Source organism: Zootoca vivipara, chromosome 6, assembly GCF_965207765.1.
Source record: "Zootoca vivipara chromosome 6, rZooViv2.hap1.1, whole genome shotgun sequence".
NCBI lineage: Eukaryota > Metazoa > Chordata > Lepidosauria > Squamata > Lacertidae > Zootoca > Zootoca vivipara.
Genome location: NC_142589.1, coordinates 54,804,734 through 54,828,443, shown reverse-complemented (window position 1 = coordinate 54,828,443; position 23,710 = coordinate 54,804,734). Strand labels below are relative to the sequence as shown.

Below are 23,710 nucleotides of genomic sequence, written 5' to 3'. Positions count from 1 at the left end.
GCTCGAAGTTGAGCTCTAGCCCGTGTCCGGTCTGATTCAAAATGAGTTTTCCGCCACCGGCGCTCTAGCCGTCTCAACGACTGTTTCATTGCCCTCAGCGCCGGGGAAAACCACGGGGCTGTCCGGGCTCCATGCAATCTGAGAGGGAGAAGAGGTGGACCGCTGAATTTTGGCATCGCACAGGGTGCCGCTGAATTTTAAGATCTGCCACTGGAAATAGGATGGGGAAATGGGAGGTAGCCAAACAGCGGCTTCCAGAATAAAAGCCCACCCCTTTGCAAAATCCACCTCCAAGGGGAGGATAGCAGGCTGGAGCAAAGTAATTTTTGCTTTAAAAACTCTAAAGAGGAAATGGTAGGGGTGTTGTTAGGCAAGGACCTGAGCCCTGGGCCTTTTGCACCAGGATTGTCTGACCCCTCCCACTTTAAATATAAGCTGAAAATCAGTTTATATGTGCATCCTTACATAAAAAAATAGTGTATGCATGTGTTATGCAAATGTGTGCTATAGACTGGCTGAGTCCCACGTCCTTTAATGACCTAGCAAAACTCCTGAGGAAGTTGCCTGAGACCAGTTAGAAAAATGAGCAAGCAAAGCAGGGATGGGGGGAGATCTTAGAGGTGGGTAGGATGTGCTTGCAGGTGGGGGCTCAATACTGTGAACAAGTTATTGAGATACACCTCAGGCATGGATTTCCCCCACAAAGGCTAAATAGGGTGGGGAAAGAGAGAGGTGCAGGCTGGTATTTTGATGACATTGATATCATATGGATACTGCATAAAACCTGGGTGCATGTGGGGCTCCTATCTCATAGTAAAGAATCATCTCATAAGATGTGGTGATAGCTGGCTTGCCAAGGAGTACATGTGAAAGGGATTTAGGTACGTTAGTGGACCACAAACTTAACATGAGCCAACAGTGATGCAGCAGCAACAAAAGCTAATGGTATTTTAGGCTGCATCAACAGAAGTATAGTGTTCTGATCAAAGTAAGTAATAGTTCCACTCTCTTCTGCTTTGATTAGGCCACACATGGAGTACTGTGTCCAGTTCTGGGCACCACAATTCAAGAAGGCTATTGACAAGCTGGAACATCTGCATAGGAGGGCAAACTAAGATGATCAAGGGTCTGAAAACTAAGCCTTAAGAGGAATGGTTGAGGGAGTTGGGTAGGTCTAGCCTGGATAAGAGGAGACTGAGAGGAGATATGAGAGCCATCTTCGAATATCTAAAGTGCTGCCACATGGAAGATGGTGCAATCTTGTTTTCTCTTACTCGGAGGCAAGGACTTGGATTCAAGTTACAAGAAAGGAGATTCTGACTAAACATCTGGAAGAACATCTGACAAGTTAATAGGTGTTCAACTGCACAATGGACTCTCTCAGAAGGTGGTGGACTCACTTTCCTTGGAGGTTTAAAAACAGAGTTTGGATGGCCATCTCTCATGGATGCTTGAGCTGAGATTCTTGTATTGCAGGGGGCTGTACCAGAGGACCCATGTGGGTCCCTTCCAGTTCTACAATTTTATGATTCCATGAAATGGGGAAGATTACTTTAAGGGCTTTTCCAGGGACAGGCACAGGGAGAATGGAAGGACTTCAATAGATTATTTCCCACCATGGGTGGATGTTGAGGAAGTTTCTCTTCCTGTCAGAACAGGGTCCCAGCAAACAAAAGAGGCAGAAAGCATAATCTTTGGCGTTCGTATAATGCTTTAAGAGTCTCCAGTGTCCATGCATTATCTTGTAATCCTTACAATGACGGATGGGGGAGAAATTTGATTCAGGCCTCATCCAAACCTCTGCTTGCCTGGTGCCTAGAAAGCACAGGTTCCAGTGGTTTGCCCCATGTCCTGCTCCTTTCCCAGGGAAAGCTTGCTCTTTAGCTCTGAATCAGAGCAACTGTCAATCTGGAGAAAACACAAATTGCCATTTGCTGTGATTGAGCACTGAAGAGTGGGGGAAAGCAGCAGGACAAGAGGAAGTGTGGCTAAACCCTCAGCTCTCGTTATAAAACCAAATGTATCAAATTCACACTTTCTGAAACGGCATGAGAATCAAAGTACAGAACCACCCTTTAAAATTCACACATATCCGAATTTTGCAATGCAATTCTCTAACTAACCGATGATTACAAAAATGCATATATTAGGGAGAGATGGGTATAAAAATGAATATAATATCAGTGAAAACAACATACAAAATGCATTATAGTAAGAGAAATTGCTTGCAAAAATTACATGTTAAAACTGTAGGCAAAAATGTATATGTTGGGAGAAATTAGCACTAAAATGCTGAAGAATATTCACAAGGCTTTGAAAAAAGAAGAAAATTCAGAAATTGCTGCAGAAACCTGGAGAAGTGCATGCTGGAGATTGGAAAAAACGAAAAACCTAGAAAAGGGGAACTGACAGGTCCTTCCATCCCTATTTACAACACTTCTGCAAGGTAGATCTGTGTGGTTCTGCTGTTGCAGATGGGGCAGAATGGTTTCTCTAAGCCAGCCTTCCCTAAGCTGCTGCACCACAGATGTTTGGCTGGGGCTGATGAGAGATGTAGCCCAAAACATCTGGAGATGCCAGATTGGGGATGGCCACATTCAGCTGTGTCTCTCTGATCTGATGCAAACTCTCCAACTCCACCCTGTCATTGAGGGTTGTCTACCCTCCTCACTCTTGGCTGTTACCTCTGCATCTGACGTAGCAACTCTGGTACATGTAAGGAATTCATAGCTAACATAGTTTAACTGTAGTTAGCAGTCCTAATGGGTTTGTGGCACTGGTGAAGAACTGTGCCTTGCATCCAATTATCATCTGACATCCCAGTTAGTCTTTCCTTCTGTTTGTTGCTGTGATTAACTGTCAGCTTGTTGAGGGCAATGGACATTTCTTGTCCTCTAAGATATCCCATAATGCAACTCCACTTTCATAAGCCATCTCTGCCCCAGTTTGAGTTTCTCACCCACGTTTATTGGAGCTTCCTTTTTCCTACTGGGGATTCTGGGAAGAGAAAGAGGCTGAAACCTCACTGACCTGCCTTCTCCATCTTTGAGGCATTGGTTTGTTAGGTATGATGAAGGTGTTGGTTTTAATTTACAGTATTACCCTTACTTCACCCTAAGGTCACAGGGTGGCTTACAATAATTTAAAATGCAACATTGAAAAGAGTTTAGGGCAACTTAACACTCACAGAAATAGAGTGGGTCCTAAAATGTAGCTTTTAGGTGCCAGGGTAAAGACAGATACACCCCTGTGAAGAGGGCATTCCACAACTTAGCGGCTGCCACAGAGAAGGCCCTATAGCAAACCGCCGCCACTCCTGAACTTCTGAGGGCAGCAGAACTACCTGCGTTGCTGGTCTTAACACCGAAGGGGGTCTGTAGGGAAGGAGGCGGTCTTTCAGATATTTGGAGCCTGAGTCAGTGAGGGCTTTAATACAAACACTTTGAATTGGGCCTGGAATTGAACTGGCAATCGATGCAGCTGTATTAAAACAAGGGTTATCTGAGATCTAAATAGAGCACCAGCCACTAATCTGGTTGCTGCACTTTGGACAAGGACAAAAATGGACACCCCTTAACTTAGAGTAGGTACCCATAGTTAAAGCTATGGTTTTCCCAGTAGTGATGTATAGAAGTGAGAGCTCGACCATAAAGAAGGCTGATCACCAAAGAATTGATGCTTTTGAATTATAGTGCTGGAGGAGACTCTTGAGAGTCCCATGGACTGCAATAAGATCAAACCTATCAATTCTGAAGGAAATCAGCCCTGAGTGCTCCCTGGAAGGACAGATCGTGAAGCTGAGGCTCCAATACTTTGGCCACCTCATGAGAAGAGAAGAATCCTTGGAAAAGACCCTGATGTTGGGAAAGATTGAGGGCACAAGGAGAAGGGGACGACAGAGGATGAGATGGTTGGACAGTGTTCTCGAAGCTACGAACATGAGTTTGACCAAACTGCGGGAGGCAGTGGAAGACAGGAGTGCCTGGCGTGCTCTGGTCCATGGGGACACGACTAAACGACTAAACAACAACAACATAGGTTTGATTATGGTAATGATCATTTTGCACCCCCTCGACTTGGTGCCCTGTAGGGATAAACTCTCACACTGCCCTAAATCCAGCTCTGCCCACACAGATTGCAGGAGTATTGAATGTGGTCACTTTTTCTGGGATCTGGAGCAAGACTATTTTCTGCTACTCCAGAGGGTAGGACTTAAACCAATGGATGCAAATGGCAAGAAATTAGATTCTGACTAAACATTAGAAACGACTTTCTGACAGTAAGCTATTCGACAGTGGAATGGACACCCAGGGAAGGTGGTAGACTCTCCTTCAATAGAGGGTTTTTAAACAGAGGTTCTATGACCATCTATTTAGCTGTGGTTTCTGCAACACAGGGGGTTGGACCTTTGGGCCCCCTTCCAGCTGTGCAGTTCTATTATTCTGGTTGTTTGTTTCTTTGTTTTTAAGTTTCTGTCCCTCATGACTGCAGAGAAAACGTCTAACAGGTTAAGGCTTAGCATTCAGAGGAGGACTCAGATAGGATGTACTGTACAGTGGTTAGGTGTAAAATCTCTGGACCTCACAGAGCGTTCTGCCCTGCCGTAATGTGTGTGTGTGCTCCTTAGCTAGCTCTGTCCCCATCCCACTCTCCAGCATCCTCTCATCCTCGCCTAACCTACACATTAGAACTGGGACAAATAATCCCTTTTTGAACAGAAGTATATTTTGTTCAAAATGGTGCCTCACTTCTCCCGCTCCTAAAATAGCAGTAGGATATTGACTTCCAGTTGATTAGGCACCTGAGGGTGTTCCCCCCACAATCACAGCCACCTGTCCAATAACTGGCATCAAGTGTGACATCAGGTGATGGGGCAGGTAAAGACATGGTGGGAATTCTACATCAGGAATTCCCTAATGCAGCTAATGTCAGCGCTGATCAGCTTATGAGCATTAAGAGGAGCACCTTTGAAATCCATTGGTGCTCTTTCACCCTCTCCTGGGGTGGAGAACATCTGTGGCCCTCCAGATGTTGCATGACTACAACTCCCATAATCCCTGGCTGAGGCTGATGTGCACTGGAGGGTCGGGGACGACGACAACAGGTTCCTCTGCTCTATTTTCAAGGTAATTCAAAAAGCCACCTTTCCCAGGCTAAGTTCTGCATCTGAGAGGGCCATGCAAATGGTGCCTCCTTTACAACAGGTTTTCTGTTCTCTTATGCAAATAATTTTCCCCTGCCCCAGCCAGCATAGAAGGGCTGTGTGTCGACCAGAAAGGGAGGCAAATTTCTGCAGCTCACACACTAGACAGAGATTCCTTGAGTCCAGCCGCAAATCTGCATTCACACCCCAGCTGTTGGTTCTGCCTTCACTTCACAGTAGAGGCTTTGGTGCATTGCGAGAAAGAAATAGACAGAGGCACGTGTGGCAATAAGCAAGGTAAGAGCATGGAAAAAATACAACCATAGTGTATAGTGGCCATTGTGTGCTGCAGGACCAGAGGACTTTTTCTTCTTCCCAAACTGGGTGCATCCAGGCGGTTCTAATTTGGGGGAGTGAGAGGATTTCCCTGTCTGCAGTCTAGAAACGTAGGCACTACATTCTCTGGGTCAGACGTATCATGCAACAAGGTGAAGTTGTCTGCTTCAGGTGCTACCATGGCAGGTGTTGACAAGGGTAGGAATTGGTGTCTGACCCCGGGAAGAAGTGTGTTTGTGAGATGAGAGGGGCGGGGGGAGAGAGAGAGAGATTTGAGAATCGTTACAAGGAATGAAATGTCTTCGGCTGTGGCGTCTGTAGTGTCATTGCTGCATGTGGCTGAGAGACCCTCTCTGGAGGGCCATCATGATTGGCTTCAGCTTGGACTACAGCCCCCATCAGCCCCAGCCAGCACAGTTGAATGATGCTGGGGCTGATGGTGGTTGAAGTCCAAAAACATCCAGAGAGTGCCAGGTTGGAGAAGGCTAGCTTAAAGAAGTCACCCTCCCATTTCCAGCAGACAGCAAAACTCTCACTTTGATGCCTCCTGTTCTGAAATATGCTCCCCCAAACCTATATTTTCTTTCGGCCAGTTTCACCTTCATTTTGGCTCCCAAAAATATTGGCAACATTTATACCAGCCTTTCCCCAAGCTGGTGCCCTCCAGATGTTATGGATGACAATTCTCATCAGCCCCAGCCAGCGCAGCTGTTATTGCCAAGGGGTTCTTGCCATGGAAGCACAACTTAGCTTCTTTGCCAACAAAGCAGAAGAATTTAGAGAAACAGAGTAGAATCATGAGTTCAAAGGGAAATGTCTTATCCTCGACCACATTTAGAAATAGAGTGAAAAATGCAGCATTTACCTCCTGAGTTTTGCTGGGTTCATTTTAATCTTGGCTGATTAATAGCGGAGAGAAGCAAAAGGGGAGAAGGAAGTTAAAAATTCCCTCTTCTGAATGTTCCCATGTAGACAAGCCCAGTGACATGACCTTGAAGCAAGACCAGCTATTGCAGCCTTCTGGCATTTAGTGCCCTCCAGGTGTTTTGGACTGCAATTCTTGTCTAGCTGGGGTCGCAGTCCTAAACATCTGGAGGGCACCAGGATGGGGAAGGCTGCCCTACTGAAAAAGTAAACAGGTGCTCCCTTCCATGTATTTCTTGTTTGTACTCCAATACCAAACTCTTACAGCTCACTAGTAATATCTGGCGCAAAAGTAGCCGGTGGGTTTGGTTTTCCTCTTCATCTCTTGAACTTGCTGCCTGAACAGGTTTTTGCTTTTGTTATAAAGAACAAGAGTAGAGAACCTTTGGCCCTCCAGCTGTTGTTGGAAAATGATTCCAAGCTTCCCTGGCCCTTGGTCATGCTGGCTGGGGCTGACTGGAGGGCTACAGATTCACCATCCCTGTTTGAGAGAGAGAGAGAGAATGAGAATATACTGTATGCAGCTGTTGGGCAGCCCCTTCATGTGACACGAGCACTGAAATATATATCAGCTGGGTGCAGCTTGGTTTTAGAATGTGGGGAGACAAGCCGTGCTTGAGGGTCATAGAGAAGGCGTAACACAATAACCGCTTGCAGGGTGGGATCAGAATGCTTATGCTGGCTTCTATTTCTGTTCTTCCTCCAAAAGAAAAATGAAAAAATGGCTTAATTGTGCGGAGGGTAGGGGGCCTTTTTTGGCTGGATCATAAAAGGTCTGTGGAAGGAAGATGGGGAAAACAAATGGGGAGAGATGCAAGGATGAAAGAGTTGGCTGGTAGCTTCAGGGATGTGCGCTGCTGCCCATGCTGCTGCTAGGAACAATTTCACTACAGTGCAGCTGTTGCCATGGCAGCCTCAGCACCGGTTGCTATGTGTAGCAAGGATGGATATTGAAATGCTTGTCCCTTCATTTCTCTGCCCCAAATTTCCTCCTGAACATAACACCCCAGTGAAGGAGCGGGGTGGGGTGTGGGGTGGGGAGGCAATCAGAAAAGCCTGAAAGGGAAGCTGTTCTTCCTAATCTCTTTATTGTTAATCAAAAGAGGTAGCTATTTTCATCTGTTAGAGCAAAATCTACAGAGACAGTGGAACAGAGCCGTTATTAGGACTGGCGAAGGTTCGCAATGTAGCTGCAAGCTTTTCAGTTACACAGAGCTCTTCCTCAGTCTGGAAGTAATGATACACTCTTCTCGAAATATCTATTTATTCACACAAGTGTGTGCCGGTGTGTATTATACAGGTATGTAACATTTTGCCTGAGGTGGAATACAGTGCAAGACATCATGTCACCTATAGAGCTTTTCAGAGCCCTTTAAAATGCATGTCCCATTTTGTTGTGGCAAAACGGATGTGAGCTTTCAGGCTGCCTGATCTGGAAATTAAACCATGCCTGCCCACCTCCAAACCCAGCAGTCTCTCAGCTGCATCATGAGCAAAACCTACAACATTTGGAGCATTTTTGTTTAGAAAGCAGGTGACGGGTGGAGTGGGGTGGGGGAGGAATGGGACATGGCAGAGGCTCACAACTTAGTCTTATCCTCTCCCCCCCCTCCACCTGTCACCTGCTTTCTAAACAAAAATGCTCCAGATGTTGTAGGTTTTGCTCAGTGGCTGCTAGTTGTGATAACTCCATAGAATGGCGTTGTGGTTCAGTGGTTAGAGCATATACTTTGCATGCAGAAGGTCCCAGGTTTAATGCCCCAGGACATCTACAGGCAGGGCTACGAAGCCTCCCTTCCATGATCAGAGACTGAAATGCAGGGTGGGTGGGTGGGTTTGATGTGTGCTGTGACATTTCGCTAGGTGCCTACTCCCATTTTGTTTCCATCAGCCCAAAGGAAAGGATGCTGCATGCGTGACAATTTTCTTTTATTTCTGTATTATAAAAATGCAGCTCTTTCTTGCCAAACTGCTCTAGCACAAAACAGCTGTTTATTGTTTATTTTATTTACAAAAAACCCCCCAAACCGTAAGATTTGCTCTGTGTGTGCAAACAAGCGAGAGCAGGACAGACTTAGAATGCGAAGGTGGGGGAGGTGAGCCGTCTTTCTGGCAATAAGTATATAGAGATGCGACCAATTTTCAATTACTCAATCTGCAAAGGGCCTGGAACTCAGGGAGGGTGGGGGAGGGTGGACAACAGCACACAGCCCAAATACACCCCAGGATGGGACCGGCCACTCCTGTGCTTATTAGGGTCCTTCAGGAGGAATAAATACAAAAAATGCAACGTGAACTGGAAACATCAAGATTGAAAGCACTCATGGGTGCATGATGGCACACAAATGCGCACATGGGAAAATTGGCCCGTGCATGCATTAATGCCCTAGTGTGGACACAGCCTCAGGACGAGGCAGCTGCTATGTTCAGAGAGAACCTACCTCTGAATCGTAAGGCAAGGGCTGCCTCTGGCCTTCCTGGGGGGTTCTGACTGGCCACTGTTGGAAGCAGGATGCAGAACCAGGCCTTTGATCTGCTCCAGCTGGGCTCTTATGTTAACCTTTCTCTGCAGAAAATATCCCCCACTTCTCCACCTCTTGTGCGTATGGAAGGCTGCATGGATACATGATTTGTGTTGCGTACAATAGCTGGGCAGTGACAAAGAAATAACTGGGCTTCCTGTTAGGGTCTCCAACCATATCACCCTACTCCTCTCTGCTGGCTGGCACAACTTCTTCACCACACAGCAATTTATTGTGTGCTTAGTGCTGCTCCTGCATGCAGGCTTTGCCATGTCCATATCATAATGTTCTCATCAAAATGTATGTTATTTCCCCATTTGATCTGGATCTACCATTTCCATGGAAAATTTGATAAGTAAAAAAACGACAATAACAAAAGCAAACCAGTGACAACCTAGATTTGGATTAAATGGGGTGGGGGGGCGGGTATGGGGTGGCAATTTTATGAGAACAAGGTTGTGTGAGTGCAGCAAACAACCACAGCTCTGCATGCCTCTAAGGTGCTGCATGGAAGCACTTCTGGTCCCAGATGCCTTCAAGAGCAAAAACCGAACCGGAGGATGGAATCTCTCCTCCCAGCCTTTGATTTCCCTGAAGGTCAACAAAATAACTATCTCTTGAAATGCAAGAGGGGAGGGTTAACATGTGAAGTATGCCCTCGTCAGTTGCTTGGCACAGAGAGAGAAGCACCAGAGGGGAATTTAACTGGCAAGGGAAGGGAAGGCTTTTGCATCTCCTTTGCTTGAGCAGGTGGGGAAGGTGGGGATGGGGGCAAGGGGGTCACCTTCCTCCACCTTTTGACACCTTCTTCAAAATACAAACTCCCATTACGGTACCAAGTCAGGCCATTGGTTCATGCCTATCTTTGTATTGCAGCCTTTTCCAACCTGTTGTCTGCCAAGGTTTGGCCAGGGGGGTGGGGTGGGGATGAGAGCAGCAGAGGAGGGAGACAGGTTGGAAGAAAGCTGCAATGGGAAGCGCTGGTTCAGGGCAGAACTGCATTATTGCACATGTGAACGCTAAGGGCACCATCAGGGCTGCAGTCTGATGCTTGCTTATATAAGAGTCAGCCACATGGAACAGACATTCATTTAAAGAACTACCATTCCACAGCCATACCTTCCCCCAAAGAACCCTGAGAAATGTCGTTTGGTAACCGGGGGCAAGAGTTGTTCAGAGGCCCCTATTCCCCTCACAGACCTACAATTTCCAGTGTGACTTGTATCTCTCTTCACAGGGAACTCTGGGAATCATAGCTCTGTGAGGGAAATAGGGGTCTCCTAACAACTCTTAGCCCCTGTAACAAGCTACAGTTCCCAGGATTCTTCGGGGGATGCCGTGACGCTTGAAAGTGGCATAATAGTGCTTTCCATGTATGGTACTTTGGTTGGCATGTGTGTGTCGTGCTGTAACAGTGCACAAAAGGCTGCGTTTGTCACGAGAGAGAGAGAGAGAGAGACTCATCCAAGCAAGGGCTTTTTTTCTGAACTAACTTCCAAGGGAAGGAATGGAGAGAGATTCCCATGCAAGGATGGCAGAAGCGAGCGCCTTCCCATCAGCCATCTGTTGTTCAGAGTGAACTAGCGAGGAAGTGCCAAGGCTGTGTGGGAGCCCTTGCTGGCAATGGAGGATTCGTCATCTCTGCCAAAATAGGCAGCCTGTTAAATGGTATAGGAAGTCGAGGGAGTGGGGGGAATAGCACCCTCTTTTGAGCTAGTGGCTCTCCTTGTGGATTCGGCTGGTCCTGCCATTAGCAGAAGGGAGGAAACCACCTCAGGTGTCAGTCCCTGGAGGGGCAGCAATGGCAGACCCCCAACTGTTCCCCCTGAGGCTGTCTCTAGCTATTCCTCTTTGTTGGAGGGCAGTGCTGTGTACATCACATGTCCTGCACCCCCCCCCCAAAGAAAAACCTAGCCTGCTCCCTGCAGGTGCAGTTGAGGATGCTTGTACTGAGGAAATAATTGGTCATTCTCCATATACAGGAAGGGTGTGTGATGCCGTCTTGTCCTTTGCTTCAGGCAGGAATATTTCTTAGGCTGGCCCTGCCTGCAATATGTGGGTTGATAGGTCAAGAGGGAGAGAAATTGAGGGGAGAGTTGTGTGACAATGTATGTTTTTCTCCAGTGGATGCCGTGAGTCCCCTAATGAAGGGAAGCGGTGGTAGAGGGCCAAACAAGGGAATATCATGTTGTTGTTCTTCTTGTTGTTGTTCTTGTTGCTGTTGCTGCTGTTGTATCTGTTGCACATAGGCCAGGGGTTTACTATCGCTGACGACATGTCGCTCTTTCTCCAGAACCAGCAATGGGCAAACACAACAGCAAACTGGCTCCAGAGATGCTGGACGACCTGGTGAGGAGCACTGAGTTCAATGAGCAAGAGCTGAAGCAGTGGTACAAGGGCTTCCTGAAGGACTGCCCCACGGGCATCCTCAATTTGGAGGAATTCCAGCAACTCTACATCAAGGTATGGTGGCGGTGGCAGGGAGTCCGTGGTCTGTACAAGGGTGCAGGGGCTGCCTAGCTGGGCCTTGTTGAGGTCCTGCTGTCTGAGCCTGGCACAGCAGCAAAGCTTGTTCCCATAAGACAGGGACCCTCAGGCCCTTCCAGTGGCCCTCCTCCACATACTCATTGTTCTTGCCCGGCTGGAATGTGTCTGTGAGCTCAGCTGTAATAATTTCCTGAAACCTCAGACTTTTGCAATGGTGGACTCTCCTTCATTGGAGGTTTTTAATCAGAGTTTGGATGGCCGTCTGTCAAGTATTCTTAAGCTATGGTTCCTGCATTACAGGGTGTTGCACATGCTGACCCTTGGGGTTCCTTCCAGCCCTACAATTCTATGATTCTGTGATCTCCACGTTGGGAAATTGCACCATGAATACAATAGGGGAAAGAGCAGAGCATGGATTCTGCAACCTGCTTGTGATATTTTCTGCAATGTTGCCGTGCCATTGTCAGCTGATGCTGGTGCAGCTTGTAGGCAGAGCTTTCCCAGCTAGGCTTTAAATTGGAAAAGGCTTGAATCCAATATAAGTGGCCTATGTCAAGTCTTTGCCCGGCTGTTGCCCACTGGCCTCCGCCTCCCAGATTGCTGCTAGCTGCTTTCCCTCTCATGGCTGCTCCTATCCCATCTTATCTCCTTGTAGTTTTTCCCTTACGGCGATGCCTCCAAGTTTGCCCAGCATGCATTTCGCACGTTTGACAAGAACGGGGATGGGACCATCGACTTCCGGGAGTTCATTTGCGCTCTCTCAGTCACCTCCAGGGGAAGCTTTGAGCAAAAGCTGAACTGGGCCTTTGAGATGTACGACTTGGATGGAGATGGCAAGATAACGCGCTTGGAGATGCTGGAGATAATTGAGGTATGGGAGGATGCTAGCATTCTCTGTGGATGTGTTTCTTCCTCAGTCTTGGTGGATTAGATTAGTATAGTGCAGGCTTTGGCAACCCAACGCTCTCCAGATGTTCGGGGCTATGTGCTGGCTGGGGCTGATGGGAGTTGTAGTCCAGAACCTCTGGAGGGCCCTAAGTTGACAAAAACTTGCTTGGGGCATGAGCACTACATAGGAATCCTCCTGTAGAGAGGCAGGTAAGCTCTTTTCCTGGGATGGCAAGACACTGATAACAGCAATTACCGCCACCTGCCCTCTGAGACTAGTCCCAAACAGATATCTCCTGGCTGCAGAGACCCCAGAGAGTAGTCTGGTGCTGGGCTAGGATATGCTGAGCCACATGCTGAGCCACAGAGCCATGTCCTCAGTCCTCCCTCCTTTGCCTTCCAGGCCATCTACAAGATGGTGGGCACCGTCATCATGATGAGGATGAACCAAGATGGGTTGACGCCGCAGCAGCGTGTCGACAAGATCTTCACAAAGATGGACAAAGACAAAGACGACCAGATCACCCTGGAAGAGTTCAAAGAAGCCGCCAAGAGTGACCCTTCCATTGTCCTCCTGCTGCAGTGTGACATGCAGAAGTAGAGGGAGGGTCCCAATGCACAACTCACCCCCCGCCCTACCCTGGCCTGGCCTACCCATCCTTGCATCTTTCCCCCCTTCTCCTGGGGAGCTGCAGACTCCACTCCCTGGGACAGGAAGCACTGTGTTTCACACAGCCTCCTGGGTCCCAAACAAGGCCCCACCATGCAATCCCCTGGGGCCTGCAGCTCATAATTTGCACAGTTCCTCTGGCCATTGCTCTTGTGACCTCACCAAGGTCCTATTAGAATGAATTTCTTCTGTCTCGACCCTCCGGTCCCACCACCTCTGGGGCCCATCATCCCTCTTGCCTCCCCCTTTGCTCCTGGACATTCCCAAGAACATACAGGCCAACTTACCTTTCGATGGCTTGCCTATATATCCATGACCCTTGACAACTGCAAGGTCTTGTAATCCTCAGAAGTCTGTTATCCTTCACTTCAGTTGTAGCTCTTAGGATTAGGGCAGATCTCTTCCCTCCGGTGACCCTCTAACGTAATCTTCAGATGTGCCCCTTGAACGGCAGCTCTGGGGCAACCATTTCCCTCCCCTGCCCTGTAATTCCCCCTGCCCAACACACTCAGCTTGAAGCCCCAAATAGGGAACAGGTCATTTCTCCCCTCAACACCTTTCCTACCCCTTTCTTCACAGCCATGAATAGTGAATGGCAGCAGCAAAACGTCCTAGCAATGGGTCAAAGGTATTCTTTCCCCCTCTAGACTCTCCTCCTCCTCCTCTCTTCCTTGAAAACAGAGTGGCATCACCTGCCATTGAAGGGGATGCCATTGTCAGAGGTAAGAAGTGTTTCTGGGTAATCATGGGGCAGCATTCTCCAATCTGGTGCTGGCTAGTGCTGATGGTTGTCACCCAAAACATCTGGGGGGCACTGCGTTGGGTAGCACTGTCCTAAGATGGCCATGTTGAAAATGCAGGGTGTTCTGTGTTTGCTCTTCCTGAATCCTTTGCTCTTGCCATCCCATCTACTAATGGGCAGGGGGGAGAAACATCTGCATTTCAAAAGGGCTGAAGAATCAATGATAGTTGGGGAAAATGCTGTAGGATTCTGGGATTCTGGCATTCCATGTTTTAAGCATCTCTCCTTCTTCCAGCCAACAAGAGACAACAGGCAGGTTTTTTTTGGGGGGGGAGGGTAGGGGATGCTTGACTGCATTGCAAATATAGTTATTGTATATTTTATATTTGGCTGCAAAGGGAGCCCCTTTGAAACACAGAACCCGAGGCTTGCATTTTTAGGGTCCAACTTTGAATGCTGGCAGAAACCCAATGCAGGAGATCTGTGGTCCTGCAGGTGTTGCTGGTCCCCTCCTCCCATCACCTCTGACAGTTGGTTTTGCTGATTGAGGCTGATGGGTGACCTCTTGACCTGATTACCTTGGTCTGAAAGAGCAGGGCCAGCCCTACACCTTTTTGGTGTCTCGGGCAAGACACACTGCCGACACACACACAGAGATCCAGGCCTGCTGGAAGGAGACCAGCAGTAATGTAGCCAGCAACAGGTTGGGGGAATGCTCCCGTTTCACCAAGACTCTCCCTGGCTTTAGCTTTCAGCTGTGTCTTTGGTTTATCCAAAACTGAGCTGGAAGCCATTGCCACCAAGGCCAGAGAAGGGTGGCAGCTGGAAGAAGCATGGTGGGTGCTGCAGCGGGGACCAGGACCTCCTGTTTCTTGTGGAGCATGCTGCCCATTGCTTCAGGTTGCCTCATTGGTGCACTGGCGATGTGGAAGATAATACTGGGTTTTGTTTTGTTCTTTTACTGTAGGCGAGGAATGCATTTTGCCCCCAGGTTGAGCGGAAACAGATTCGATTTGGAGCCAAACAATCCTATATCAGAATTGCTGGGGCAGGGGGACCTGGTGGGCGGGGTCTGCTTTTTGTTGGGACACTGCTGCGCTTCCCAGACAGCCCTCTCTTCTCCCCCCTACCCACCCCCTCTTCTCCCACCCCTCTTCCAGATTGCATTTGGCCTGTGGCAATGTGGTTGTGTGAAGCTCTTGGCCCGGAGTGAGTGGGTGGGCTGTGTGCCCTCTTGTTCACTCCTTGAAAGTTTACAATTTTGCAAACTTGCACTGTGACGGTAGCCGTGTTAGTCCGTTTTTCCAGGCATGAAATGCGGGCGAAACGCAAAGAAAAATGCCCCAATTTGAGCAAAGTGATTGTAAGAATTGGCATTGAAGAAGGCAAGACATGAAGGGTAAAATAAATATGGGGATCCTCTGTAATGCCAACTAGAGGAATCAAGTGGAAAAAAAATATTACTATTGTTATTATTTTTGGGACGCTCTTGGCAGGGCACCTGGTGCAGGAGAAGACCCGGGAAGTGGGAGCAGGCTGGCTATGCTGAGCTCTCCAAGACTCAGCTCCAAAGCAGCGAAATTGCATAGAGATGAGCCCTAAGACCAAGGTTCAGACCTAGTGCTGAGCAATAGTTTAGCCTTAGGAGGATGAGCCACAGCAAGTCTCCTTACACACTCCTCTCTTCTCCCACCTTCCTTCAACTCCTCTAGCAATTTGCATGGAGGAGTTCAGAAGCTTCCACTTCTGATTAACTGCAGATTCCTGTGTCATCTGAACCTACCTAAATTAACTTAACGATAGTTAGCAGAAACAAGCCAATTTCAAACGATAATTTAGGAATCTGGCTTCTTTCAATTCAAACCACAGTAAGATTAACTGCACCATAAGGTTTGGATGGCACACTAAACTGTGGTTAAGCAAAATCTAAAACGGAAGCAGAAGGTTTGACTCACCTCCTTGCAGCTGCACCAGAGTGGAGAATCCTTGGGCTTGAGGCTCACCTAGGCTCATTCTTGTAACACCAAGCTGTGGTTTAGCTTAGCATTACATCTGAATGCAGCCACAATATGGACCCACAGCCAATCCCCAGGTCTGCTACCTCCACCCTTCATTGTCCCCATCCTGAACTGAAGATTATTCTTAGAGATCTTGTCCTGTCTGCTTGTTGTGGTTTTTGAATATTGTAATAATTGTTTAGAAACTGTGATGTTGTTTATAAATATATACATACATTGTCTTTTTTTAAAAAAAAAATACTTGGGGGAAATAAAATGTGTCCACACAACGGAAGTTTAGAACTTGGCCTCCTTTTCTTTAAAAAAAAGAAGAAGCAATATTTATTTGTTTTATTTATTTAACAAGTTTTATATATGACAATTTAATAATTCTCACAACTTATATAAAATGGTATTAACTGTTTGTTAACATTCACATTAACATATTAGACTTTTTAAACAGTAAACATAATAAAATTATCAAAATATAGATAAAATCAGTTAAAAACAAATGTACATGGTAAAATTACATTGCCTTAAAAATGGTATTAAAGGTAAAGGTAAAGGGACCCCTGACCATTAGGTCCAGTCGTGACTGACTCTGGGGTTGCGCGCTCATCTCGCATTATTGGCCGAGGGAGCTGGCGTATAGCTTCCAGGTCATGTGGCCAGCATGACAAAGCCGCTTCTGGCAAACCAGAGCAGCACATGGAAACGCCGTTTACCTTCCCGCTGTAGCGGTTCCTATTTATCTACTTGCATTTTGACGTGCTTTCAAACTGCTAGGTTGGCAGGAGCTGGGACCAAGCAACGGGAGCTCACCCCGTCACAGGGATTCGAACCACCGACCTTCTGATCAGCAAGCCCTAAGCTCAGTGGTTTAACCACAGCGCCACCTGGGTCCCAAAAATGGTATTAGAAGGCATTGAACACAGTACAACAAAGACACCTGCCTAATCTCAATAGGCAGGAATTTCCAGAGAATAGGCGTTGCCACATTAAAAGAGTGATTTCTCATAAGTATGGAACAAACATTGTGTGGCACTTGGAGTTTCTCTTGCATGACTGGGAAAACGAAGGGGAAGTTTGCAAACCTTACTTTGGACCCGGGTTATGGTTATGGTTTAAACCAGGGGTCAGCAAACTTTTTCAGGAGGGGGCCGGTGAACTGTCCCTCAGACCTTGTGGGGGGCCGGACTATATTTTGGAAAAAAAATATGAATGAGTTCCTATGCCCCACAAATAACCCAGAGATGCATTTTAAATAAAAGGACACATTCTACTCATGTAAAAACATGCTGATTCCCAGACTGTCCGCGGGCCGGATTTAGAAGGCGATTGGGCCACATCCGGCCCCGGGCCTTAGTTTGGGGACCGCTGGTTTAAACATTCATACTGCATTATCGCTGTCCGAGCGGCTGTACAAAACAGGACAAAAAGACAAAGCAAAAATAATAACCCCAGAACATTTGCAGTATGAAAAGTGATACAGCTGCTCATTAGGGTTGGTAGGGAGGAAGGCAAGTAGGTGGCGCCAGAGCCAATGACAGGCAGAGCCAACTCATTCTGGCTTGGTCCCCATCTTCCTCTTCACTGGGTTCCACAAAGGCAGCGGTAAAGGCAGGGGGAGCTGACAGCCAGGGCCACTCACCTGTACTGGATGGCAGTAAGAAGGCAGGCAGGTGGCGGCTGGCTGAGGGCATGCTTAGATTGGTGGGGCAGTGCCCCACTCGCCCTCAGACACCATCCTCCTCCCCTGACATGCAGGCTCCACTGTCACTTCTGCTGGCCTCCCCCTAAAACACAACAATAATAAAGCCGCAATATCCTGTGGGCATGGCTTTTAGCAGCCACTAGAGGGCACTGGAAACCACAGAAAAGGCCAACTCCCGGCCTGAGGGCAGGGGGCCAAGGAATTGCAAGCGGGGAGAGGGCTGTTACACTCAGGTCCCTGCTTGCAGGCTTTGCACAGAGAGGCATCTGGGTGGCCACTGTGAGCACAGGATGTTAGACAAGATGGGCCTTTTGGCAGGGCTCTTCAGATCTGATGCTGTCCCACGTGGGATCCTTTTCTGGCCCGGAGGCAGAACTGATTTTCCAATGCACGTTTTGGTGGCTGAAACTCAAAGAGCTGTCTGCTTTGCAACCGTGTCTGTGCTGCTGCGTGTCACCATTTAGCGCAGAGATGAGCCAGCCTTGAGAATCAACGTCTTTCGTCGTGCCTGCCTGCCTACCTGCTCAGGGTGACTCACCAGAAGCATAAATCACACTTTCCATCCCACGTTCTGCCTCCCCCTCCTGCGAGAACATTTGTGCCAATGTTGAAGGATTCCCAGGACTCCCCCCCCCCACCTGCACACCCCCACCCCCACCGTGGGATCTGGATTTCAACAACAAACCCTCCAGACAGCTGCGTCAATTGTTCTTTCGTTCAGCCAACATCCCTGCAGCAAATATTATGTGTATATGCGCTTGATGTATCATGTTTGCAGACACTCCAATCTCCAAGTGGTGAGAGACTATAGGGACTCCTGCACTTACCTGGGATTTTCTATTTCCTTGGGAAGGAGGTCCTGGAAAGAAGAACTTCCTGACAGTAAGAGCTGTTTGACAGTGGAACTTGCTGCCAAGGAGTGTGGTGGAGTCTCCTTCTTTGGAGGTCTTTAAGCGGAGGCTTGATGGCCATATGTCAGGAATGCTTTGATGGTGTTTCCTGCTTGGCAGGGGGTTGGACTGGATGGCCCTTGTAGTCTCTTCCATCTGTATGATTCTAGGTCAATGGAGATTGTGGTGTTCTTAGGTAGTCTGGTTTTATTGACACATGTGTACAACCTGAGAATGAGTTGGGTGGGCTCCCCGCATTAACACACCAACAGCTTTTATGTCCCCATTAGGGTTTCAGGGAAGCCCCTGGTCACAGCTTCGGGTCCAGCACAGAGAAAGACGTGTCTAACTGTTTTCCTATTTGACAGTGAGCTGGTGCTGTCAAAACAGTCTGTTTATAGCTCTGAATACACTACAAATTATTTGACACACCTTGTTAAACATCTCTGCCCTTCTCCCTTCCGCTTCCCCTCTAGTCCCCAATGCTTTGGCAGCAGAGAACAGGGGAAGGTTTGCATCAAAATGGTCCAGTCGTTCTGGTAGAGCTCTTGATCACATGATCTGGTCAGCAGATGATTTGATCTGGAATGTGGAAAAGGGTCGTGGTTTGTGGCTTGTGATAGAGGATCTGGTTTGCATGCAAAAGGTCCCAGGTAGGGATGGAAGGAACCACACATTTTGGTTCTTTCAGTTTTCCAATCCCAGATTCAGTTCTCCACATATAAGGCAGTTTTCTATGTCCCTAACATGCAAAGGAACAGCAAACAGAAAAAGTGCAGAATACATTTGCAGCATCGCTTGGGGGGGGGCACTACTGAGCCCTTTGCTTCTGAGAAAAAGGTGCCGTGGGTGGGGGTCAGCAAGCTTGAAGCCTTGTCACGTCTTTTGAGAAGCAAGCCACAGCTGGAAGCAGATCACCTATATTTAAAGGGAGTGAAATTGAATCAGTGGGCTCAGATAGCTGGATCTGCAAGAGGGAGAGGCATTGGGAGCTTGCTCTGAGTTCCTTCCTCCCCCTGGCAAATTCTAGGCCCATCCTTCTCACCAAAGTGGTAAAGTGGCCCACAGCAGACTGCAGGAGTAAGGAAGGTCGCTTAACAACACATTAATTAAAACTCCTGCACTAAGAAATTAAGTAAATCCCTGCAAAGAGAAAGCAAGCACGTCAAGGAGAAAGGTTGAGGGTAGCTTTCTCCCTGGCATGCTCAGTTTCTATGTGTGTGTGATTTATGTAGTTATTGTACAGATAAATATTCAGTTACTTGAATCCACACCTTGGCACAGCCCAAACAGAAGTTGATCAAGTAAGTCCAGAAATTCCAACTTGGGGGCAGGGAGGACAGGTTTATTTGATTTTATTTATTACATTTATATCCCACCTTTCCTCCAGAGGTGCACAAGGTGGTGCACACAGTTCTTTCCCTCCCGATTTTCTCCTCACAACAACCCTGTGATGTAAGTTAGGCTAAGAGACAGTGATTGGCCCAAGGTCACCTAGTGAGCTTCATGGTTGAGTGGGGATTTGAACCCTGATATCCCAGGTCCTAGTCCAGTGCTCTAACCAGTACATTATACTAGCTCCTGTGGATGGTCCAATACATTTTAGCACCTGAGGCGAACCACAAAATGACACACACACACACACACACACACACACACACACACACACCCTACTTCCAGGAAAGAAAGGTTGAGTGAAAATCTACATCAGGAACAGGGGGGGGGAGTAATGCTTTACATTGGCATCTACTGCCCCTGTGGATCCTGCTGCCTGGGGCAGTCACCTTACCTAGTAACCTCATGGGTGGGCCGGCCATGTCTGTTGCACAAGAGTGCCTGAATTTGCCAGTATGTGACTGGATCACACCCTAAAAGAGTGGCAGTCTGGAATCGCCCTAAGGCTGGGTCATGGAATAAATGATGAACATATCATCAAAAGTGGGAGCTGGCTCTTTGAAGAAAAGGATGGCTTGGGGGCTTGAACGCAGGGGTCAGAGTGGAGCGGCAACATTTCCTTCTGCGTCCCCTTGTCATTCTGGTCAAGGTGCTAACTGTACAGCCTTCCCCAACCTGGTGCCCTCCATATATTTTGGATTACAGCTCCCATCAGCCCCAGCCAGCATGGCCTGAGACTCTGTCAGATTCACAGAAGGAGAAAAGGTGTGTGTGTGTTTATATATGTATATATAAACATATCAGAGATCCCATTTCTACTGTTGCTTATTGGCAATATTCGACACTTCTTGTCCCTCTACTAATTCTTCACTATCCATATTATGTTCTCCTCCAAATCATGGCCTTCCCACACTTCCCCCTTCCTCAATCCAGATTGTCTCATGCTCTTTCCTTTTTGGAGTACATGTATCCCTGATATGAGAAAATCCGGTCTGAAGGAGTGGAATGCGTGGGAAGGCAGCACTTTGGAGAAGAACGTCATATGGGCAATAGAGAATTAATGGAGGAACAGGAAGCTCTGACTATCCACATTATATAGCACTATGGATGAGCCTTTAGTAAGTACAGCTTGCTACCACTGATGGTCTCAGTCACTCTGGTGTCTGCTTAAGGGTAGGAGGCAGGGACGCACCCCACATGGGCTGCTGGTCCCATTTAAGTTCATGTCCACTAGTGGAAATCCATCTTCCCCTATCTTGCTTCAAGATAGGATTTGTTAAACACCCCACACCCCTATTATGTTCACTTTTCTGGATAGCCATAAACGCAGGTGCCCTTTGATGGTGGTGCCACCAACTTGATTCATGAGGGGCCCCTCTTACTATCATCTGAGTTTTGTTAGGGGCCAAAACTACTTCTTGGTCCGGGGTCTTGCCAAGTGCTTCCATCCCGATCCTTTAATTCAGTGGTTCCCAAAGGGGGCAGTTTACCTCAGAATGAGCACAAAGGGGGCGGCAGGGAGTGCTGGAGGTGTAAATAATGGTCAGACTTTGAAAAACTGGTATCACTTAATCAAGTTCATCAGTGTTGTTCAATTAATTAATTAAACTAAACTGTTTTAATTGGATTTTGAAATTTATTATGTTCTTGTCTTCCTCAGGGAGTTGGGCAAACCTCTGTTCTGAATAGTGCTTTTTATAGGGTAGTGTAGGGGTTGTTGGAGATGAGTTTAAGGCCAGAAAAGATTTGGGAACCCCTGCTTTCATTCCTTGCCCCCTTCGCTTCTTGGTAGAGGTGCCATGCTTTCAACAGTGGCATGGCCAGGCAGAAATGCAAGAGGTGTTGTCTCTTTCTTTCTTTGCCCCTCCCTGGCAATTACTGCACCACTAAACATGATGCCAACCTCTCATGCTCCTCACACCTGAACCAGGTGTTCAACGCCCAGAGCTTGTGTTGGTGAAAAAGATATTCCGCTGGGTGGCTGTTCACTCTGGGTCTGTGTGTGTGGAGGGGACAAAGAGCGAGTGATTGTGGTGTAAACTACTTTACTGTGGTTTTATCCTAACGAGAGTGTTTTAGCCATGGAAAATTAAGCTCCCTTTTATATCATAAACTGGACTGCATTACATAACCACATACCCTGCAGGGATTATTATTGGGCACTTGCATCAAAGCATCTGCTAGTCATTCTCCCGGGAAGAGCAGACACCACCCTTGTGCAAAGGGGGAGAGAGATATAAAGAGAAAGCAGGGATTTTTGAGAGGAGGGAGACTGCCCCCCCAAAAAAAACCTGCCAAAAGATTCTATGCCAGGTTTCAAATAGACTCCTCCAGTAGAAGATATATATGTTGCACATCAAGTCTTTTGTGGAGCATGAAAACTATGGGACAGGCTCTTAGGGGACTCACTCAGATGGTGTCCGGGTGTTGAAATTGGATGCAGCAGAGGAAGGGGCTGTGGGGTCCCCAGAGCCAGCCTGACAGCACTGTGTGTGAAGGGATCCTGCTGGGGTGCCTCTCTGGGGAACAGCCAAGCAGGTCTGGCTGGCTTGGATTTTTATGCAGGAGAGGGAAGGATCTTGGCAAACATAGCCATCCTTGGCATCTTCTTCTAGGCAGCACCTCTTAAAGATGCAGCAGGGCTCAGTCCTCATCAGCTGCACCAGCTGCACAGTGTCTGCTTCATTTCACACCTGTGCAGTGCACACCTGTGGATGCCTCTGGCTGTGCTGGTCTCCAGGTGGATGGCAGGTGGCAGTAAGGGAATGGTGTGAGCTACAGAGTCCATTGAGCTGCCTGCAAGGCACCATGTGAGGCAGAAAAGCTCCTGGGGCAAAGCGAGGTAGCTAGAACCAGCCAAATCGTCTTAGAGCTTTTGACAATTAAACAGTATACAATTTCGTATCAATGAAATTTTGTATCAGTGTGTCTCCCAGGCATATCCTTGCAAAGGATATAATGCAAAATTCAGCATCTTGAACATTTTCATCTGCGCAAAGCATCCAGGTGACAGAAAGTGGTTGTCCCATCTTTGGCAAAGAAATTAGCACTAAATGCTTTAGTGCTGAGAGCTTATTCCGGCTAGATTGAAAAGAAGAGGGAGGAAAAGTGAATTCACAGAGAAGGTGTTGAATCAGCAGCAACTGGCCAGGAAAAGAAAGTGGAGCCTCCTGATTCAGAGGCAGTCTACCAGATACTGTGGGACAGACAAGAGTGTAGGGCACTTTCTTCCATGCCCCACTTATGAGCTGCCTGGGAGCATCTGCCTGCCTACTGAGAGGAAACAGATTGCTGGACTGGTTGAACCTTTGGTCTCCTTCAGCAGGACTCTTATTATGTTGTGCCTGAGCATGTGCAGAGTAATTTGTATTAACCATGGGTTATCCCCCACAGCCAGAGTCCGGCTGGATCAGACCAAAGGCCCATCTGGCCTGACATGACTGCTTCCACAGTTGCCTACCAGATGCCCCGAAGGGAAGCTCACAGGCAAACCCCCCCCCTCAAACTATTTCCCGCAGGTGTAGAGGAAGCACAAAGGAGGAGGAACTTTTTGGGGGCTGAGGCTCACAGCATTGCTCCTGGCGACCTGTGTCTGTGGGTGGCCTCTGACATTTACACAAACACAGACCCTTCAGTACACACATAGACACTGGCACACGTACTGCTTGGACACTGAAAGAAGATCTGACAGTGGGGGTGGGGGAGAGAATCCTGTCAATCCTAGAAGGCTGTGCAGAAAGATCAAAGTCACAGTCATACCTCAGTGCACATTCTCATTTTACTTGCCTGAACACTCCTATCAGCCTTCTAGCTCGCACATCCCCATTGGTAGTGGCAGGCACCAATAGCCATGCAGCTGCGTAATCCCCTTTTCAAAGCCATTGGATTTGGTGGCCATCACTGCACCTTGTGGCAGGGAGTTCCACAGTGCAAGTTGTGTGGTGATGTGTGAAGAAAAGCTTCTTCTGGTCAGCCTTGACTCCCCCAACCTTCACTGGATCA

At 47.8% G+C, this 23,710-nt stretch overlaps 1 protein-coding gene across 2 annotated transcripts in view; it reads left to right on the top strand.

Annotated features, from left to right (window-relative positions):
• The window catches only part of HPCAL4 (hippocalcin like 4), a 43,711-nt gene extending 27,699 nt beyond the window's left edge, over positions 1-16,012 (top strand). For both annotated transcript variants that reach the window (XM_088672230.1, XM_035119012.3), the window contains exons 2-4: positions 11,219-11,388; positions 12,068-12,283; positions 12,704-16,012. In XM_088672230.1, the coding sequence (XP_088528356.1) occupies positions 11,227-11,388; positions 12,068-12,283; positions 12,704-12,901 (576 nt within the window). In that variant the 5' untranslated portion in view covers positions 11,219-11,226 and the 3' untranslated portion in view covers positions 12,902-16,012. The remainder of the gene's footprint in view (positions 1-11,218; positions 11,389-12,067; positions 12,284-12,703) is intronic.
• The last annotated feature ends 7,698 nt before the right edge of the window (positions 16,013-23,710 follow it).